This window comes from Bos mutus, chromosome 7 (assembly GCF_027580195.1).
Source record: "Bos mutus isolate GX-2022 chromosome 7, NWIPB_WYAK_1.1, whole genome shotgun sequence".
NCBI lineage: Eukaryota > Metazoa > Chordata > Mammalia > Artiodactyla > Bovidae > Bos > Bos mutus.
This window is the reverse complement of record NC_091623.1, coordinates 46,580,783-46,586,278: the sequence shown is the minus strand read 5'-3', so window position 1 is coordinate 46,586,278 and position 5,496 is coordinate 46,580,783. Positions and strand designations below refer to the sequence as shown.

Genomic DNA, 5,496 nt, shown 5'->3' with positions numbered 1-5,496 from the left:
GACGAGGCTTGGTGAGTGGCCTCCTCAGAGTGCGGATTTCTTGAGCTCCCAAGACAAGAACTCTGAGACTCCTCAATTGCTCCCAACCACCCAGTCTCTCCCCTCTGTCTCTTTCAGGCCCCCTTCTCAGATGCCTGGTATCCAGTCTTGGCCCCCAAGGCAGCCCACACCAGCCTCAGAAGGGTCTTTATAACTCAAGAATAGGACTGTGCTCCTCCCCTGCTCACACACCCTCTATGGCTCCCCAGTGCCCCCAGATTCTCAGCCTGGTGGTTGAGACCTGTGTGGACCCAGCCCTGTCCAACTCACCACCCTCTCCCATTCCTCTGCCCTTCTGATCTGGGCCTCCTCTCCCATCAAGCTCACTTCCCTCCTGCAGCTTTCATTTCCTGACACCCCTTACGCATGCCATCTGTCTGCCCAGATTGCCATCCCCTTCCACATCTTCTTACTCTTAAGCATCTGTATGCAGGTGTAGAACTCTGGCCTGGGCATCAGGAGGCACGGGTCCAATTCCTGACCCCGTCGTGAAATCTCTGGGCGTCGGTTCCCCCACGTGTAAAACAGGGTGATTAGAATTGGTCTCTAAGGTTGCTTTAGCTCTAGTATCTTGAGACACCGTAATCATCCTTCTGGGTCTAGGTGCAGCGCCACTGCCACTCCAAGAAGCCGTTCCTGGTTCTTCCTCAGGCGGGTTCATCACTGCCCAGCTCATGCCTCAGCTGGGTTTCCTGTCAGCTGTCCCCAGCCTGGCTTCTGTCAAGCCCTCAAACTACGGGAGACAGAGCTGGACACAGACAGCCCCAGTCCTGGGAGGTCAAGCCTGGACCAGAGGGAAAGTGAGAGCCAGGATCCCCAGAGAGAGATGAATGAAGGCGTTTTTAAAAGGCTGTATGTAAGAGGGGAATCTGGAGTGGGTTTTGAAGGATACATAGGTGTTTGAGAAATAGAAAGGACAAGGCACGCTGGGCAGGGGGACCAGCTTGGAGGCATGAAAAGACACAGGGGCAGTGGCGTCCAGCAAAGGCAACACTTGGTGTTTGGGGAAAGACTCAGCGTAGCCTCTGCTGCCTTTGGGTCATCCTGACATTGAGTCTTATTGAATCACACCACCTGGGAGTGATCCAAAGTGGGAGAGGTGACCTATGAGGGTCTTCAGCTTCCTTGCACCCCTGCATCCCGGTCCTACATGGCTCAGGCCCCAACTCCTGCCCCCAATCATCTATCTCCCTCCGTTCACTAATGCATTGCCTGGGTTGACTCCTTGGCGCAGTCCTTACTGCAAATCAGCTGCTCCCCTGTGACTGCTCTCTTACTCATCTATCTTGTTCTCATTTGTCTCCTGCACTTGACCGAGCTGGAATGGAGTGGTTTTTGCCTACCTTGTCACTTCCTCTCCTCAGGGTGCAGCCAAGGCCTGGCACAAAGTGGGTACACATTAAATACATTCAGGGGCACCTAGTCATTCCAATCTGCCTCTGGGTGGGGGGCTTCTCGGGACACGTTGCACTCACTGCTGGAGCTGGAACTGTCTCCTCCAGACCCCTGTTCCAGTTCCTCAGGGTGAACAGGCAAGTGAGGAGGGGGCTGGACTTGGCACATCTCAGCAATTCCACGATCCTAAGTAGAACAGGATTTAACCTGGGAGATATGACGTGCGTGAAAATTTCACACCTTTTGTCTCCCTACTCTCTCTTTTTTTTTTTTTTTTGACACTGGTATGAGGCATGAGCCATGCTCAGCTCCCTGACCAGGAGTCGAACCCATGTCCCCTGCAGTGAAAGCATGGAATTTTAACCACTGGACCACCAGGGAAGTCCCTCCATGCATGCTCTTTTTATATGAAAGGATAGACGCACCATTAACATGAAGGGAGGTGCCACAACAGCAGAGGGAAGGGGACTCCTCTGGGTCGGTGGTGGATTCACACACAGTGCACTTGATGGCAGATGGACGTGACTCTGGGCTGCCCATGTTTGGTAGGGGACCCCCATGGGGGGAGAGACTGCAAGATGGTGATCAAGACGGGGCCAGATACCTACAGAGACAGGAGTACCAAGAGAGAAGACATGGAGGGAGAATAAGACCCCAAAGGGTCTCAGAAACAAAAGCAGAGGAACAGGGAGGTAGAGAAACACAGAAACAGCGAGAGGGATGTCCCCGGCTGCCTGTGGGTCCCATGGATGTCCTGACAGTGAAAAGAAAGTGTCAGTTGCTCAGTCGTGTCTGACTCTTTGCCACCCCATGAAATGTACAGCCCACCAGGCTCTTCTGTCTTTGTCTGCAGGCAAGAATACTGGAGTGTTGGGAGTGTTGACAGAAAACAACAAAATTTTATAAAGCAATTATCCTTCAATTAAAAGATAAATTTTAAAAAACAAAATCACACACACAAAGAGTACTGGAGTGGGTAGCTATTCCCTTCTCCAGAGGATCTTCCTGACCCAGGGATCGAACCCCGCCCCCCTCCTGAATAGCAAACAGATTCTTTACCGTCTGAGCCACCAAGGAAGCCCATTGACATCATGAGCATCATCCAGTTTCCCGGCATCCCCAGAGAACGTCCTGCCACCCATTCCCTGGCCTGTTTCAATCATCCCATATCAGATCCCCTGGGGGAACTGAGGCCAACGGGGCTGGGGGTGGGGCTCTTCCCAAGGTCATTGACTCCAGCCTGGACACCACAGAGGGCTGGTCAGACAGCCTCACGTTTATTACCAGGGTTTTTCATAAACACACACCCTGTCAGACCAGCCCTCCCCAGCCCTCTAGTCCCCAGGCAGACGACCCCAATAAATTAATAATAAATAGAAATATAAATACATAGGTTTGGGGGAGCAGACAGCAACGGTTATGAATAGGGTATTTCAGGTTCCAGGAGCCCACTAGACAGGGAAGGACAACTAAAGTCTTTCCAGTGCGTCCATGCCATAAATGAAGGACCAGGGCCGCTCACACGCAGTGACAGTCCTTGGCCACGAGGTCGTCAAAAGGCGTGAGTGACACGCGGCCATCGCTGTCTTGGTGCATGAGCACCACCGGCTCGTAGCTGGCAGGCACGCAGCAGGGCGCCGGCGCAGCATCAGGGTTCAGCCCATGCAAGCGCGCCTGCATCTGCGCGTGCGTGTTAGCGGACCGGAAATGGCTCGGGCACGCGCCGATGCACATGCGCACGTCCAGCTCCCGCGGCGCCAGCACCCAGTCGGCCCAGCCCAGGTCCTCAAGCGACGCGCGCAGGCTCTGCAAATGACAGCAGCGCCCCTCCCCGAGCGGGCAGCCGTCCCGAGTGTGAGCATGCGCGTGACGGCGCCCCCTGGTGGCGCTTGGCCGCCAGTGCAGCTCAAGCTGGGGCGGTGCAGAAGGCAATGCCTCCTGCAACTGGTCCGGTCTTGCTAACAGTCGCAGGCGTATTGAGGGACCCCGGGAGCCTCCGAGTCTGAGCTGTCGCCGTAGTGGCCGCGTCACGTCCCACGAGCTCCACGCCTTCGGGGACAGCCGGAGAAGGGCCCGATGCAGGCGGGAGGCTGCAGGGAGCCCCTCAGTTAAGTTGACCCGGGGGATGCGCAGATGCAGGTGGCCGCCTGGCCCAAGTCGCACTATGGAAAAGAGGAAAGAAAGCTAGTCACTCACAGGCCTACTGTGTGCTGAGCGCGGGACGGTGGTGGTGGTGTTTGTGCCATTTCCTCCAACACCCCAAGCTGGATCCTACCTCAGGGCCTTTGCACAGGCTACTTTGTCTACCGGCCACATTCTTCCCCTGAATCTCAGCGTGGCTGGTAACATACCCCTCCAGCCTGACTGAAATTGGCATCGATCGATTTCATTTGGTTGTCTATCATTTGCCTCCCCCAAATGAGAATCACAGCAGCGACTTCTGTCTCCTTGGTCACCACTGTGCCTGGCACACAGTAGATGCTTAGTATCCGCGGGAATGAATGTATATCTGATCTTTAGAGAGTCTGCGATTCCAACACTGTCTCTGCCTCCTTTCTCCTGGAGTCCCACGGCACAAGTGGGATTAAGGTGGGATAAAAGCTCTAGCTTCTGACTTGACTCCTCCCAGTTCCTAACGCAGCCCAGATCTTGCGCCTGCTCCGCCTGCTGGAGGCTCGGTGGAGAGAGTGAATATACTCCACTCCCTCGCTAAGACACTAGTCACATGCACCTTTAGCAGAGTCTTGGCGCGCGATTGCATCAGATTCGGAACCAGCCCAGGGAGGTTTAGCGCATCTCAGTGCACCGCTCAGTCCTCCCCGCTTCCCTTTCTTCCGCGGGACACCTGGATCTTTCCCCCCCGGGAAATCCCCCGTACAAACAGCCCTTTCCTTATATCCAAGGGCAGGGACCACACCCCCTCGCCCGACCTTGTCTCTGGGTTCTCCTGGGTTCTTTGAGTCTTCAACGGAGGCGCTGGATTCTCTGGCCTTAGTTTCCCCATGCAACCCCGGGAGGTGTTGTAACATCTCAGATTGGCTAAGCCTCGCCTGGTCCCGCTGCACATCCGGTCTTTTGCTCCCGCAAGGGGCAACTTTCTTGCCTGGTTCACGGATGGGGAAACTGAGGCTCGGCGGTAGGTCTAAGAACCACCAGTTAGATGATTGGAGATGCCCAGGGTGGGGTCTCCGAAATTTTACTCACGTTTTGGAGTCACTATCCGGACTTGAGGAGGGGGGATGAGGTCCGGGTTCGAGTCTTCCCAGGTCTGGTTCGCTCGAAGCCGTGTCAGCAGATCTTCGTAGCGTTTCCGCAGCTCCCGGAATCTGGAGATGTCCGGGCTGGAGTGCACGTTTGAAGGTCCCTGGAAAGTCTGGAGGTGCTCCTGGGTCAGAGACAGGGCGCCTCCCGACCGCAGCCAGGAGAACATGAGCAGCATCAGCAACATCCGAGAGCGATGTGGTGCTGCCGGTCTCTGACCAGGCATGGCTATGTTAGTTAAGTTCTAAACTAGGACTGACCGGTCGCTGCTGGACCGGCCTTTATATTCCCTGGACTTTGTCCGCCCCCGCCTGCCTGGTCCCGCCTGCCGTGGGTGCAGAGTAAACACTCCAGGGACCAAAACTGGGCGGGGTCTTCCGCTGCTTTTCAGAAGGCGGTGCTTTTGATGTCGGGGCGGGGGTGGGGGGGGATTGCTCCTAGGTATGCTGGGGAACCCCCCTCAAGAGCCCTCTGAGCCTCAGTATTCTCTACTGTGAAATGGGGTCATCATCCCACCTGGACTGGTGGGAAGAATAATTTTCTCAAAAAATATTTATTATTTACTATGTGCTAAACCCCATATCAGGGATTTAAGAGGTGGTTTTCTTCTCTGATGAGATTCCCCCTCTCCTCTCTGCTCAAGTCAAAGGCTGAAGATAGTGAAAAGGAAAGAAAAAAGAGGAAAAAAGGGCCAGAAATAGCCAGAAAGTGCAAACTGGGGCAAATCATTCCTATCCATCACACCTCTATTCCTTCACCTGGAAAGTAAAGATTGAGACTTTCACTTGAGAGAAGGTCAAA

The 5,496-nt window shown here is 54.8% G+C and overlaps 1 protein-coding gene across 1 annotated transcript; it reads right to left on the bottom strand.

The window, feature by feature from the left end:
- Nucleotides 1–2,677: 2,677 nt before the first annotated feature.
- On the bottom strand, nt 2,678–4,954 carry GDF15 (growth differentiation factor 15). Its single transcript, XM_005898325.2, has 2 exons — nt 4,639–4,954; nt 2,678–3,596 (listed from the first exon to the last, which is right to left on the bottom strand). Exons 1-2 carry the CDS (start codon nt 4,919–4,921, stop codon nt 2,953–2,955), a joined length of 927 nt encoding a protein of 308 aa, XP_005898387.2. The 5' UTR covers nt 4,922–4,954; the 3' UTR covers nt 2,678–2,952.
- Nucleotides 4,955–5,496: the final 542 nt, after the last annotated feature.

What these genes read in the sequence shown, in the direction of transcription:
- GDF15 (XM_005898325.2), bottom strand. Translation starts at nt 4,921, where the DNA reads ATGCCTGGTCAGAGACCGGCAGCACCACATCGCTCTCGGATGTTGCTG. An exon ending in CCGGATAGTGACTCCAAAAC is followed by an intron (nt 3,597 to 4,638) that starts GTGAGTAAAATT and finishes TCTTTTCCATAG; the next exon opens with TGCGACTTGGGCCAGGCGGC.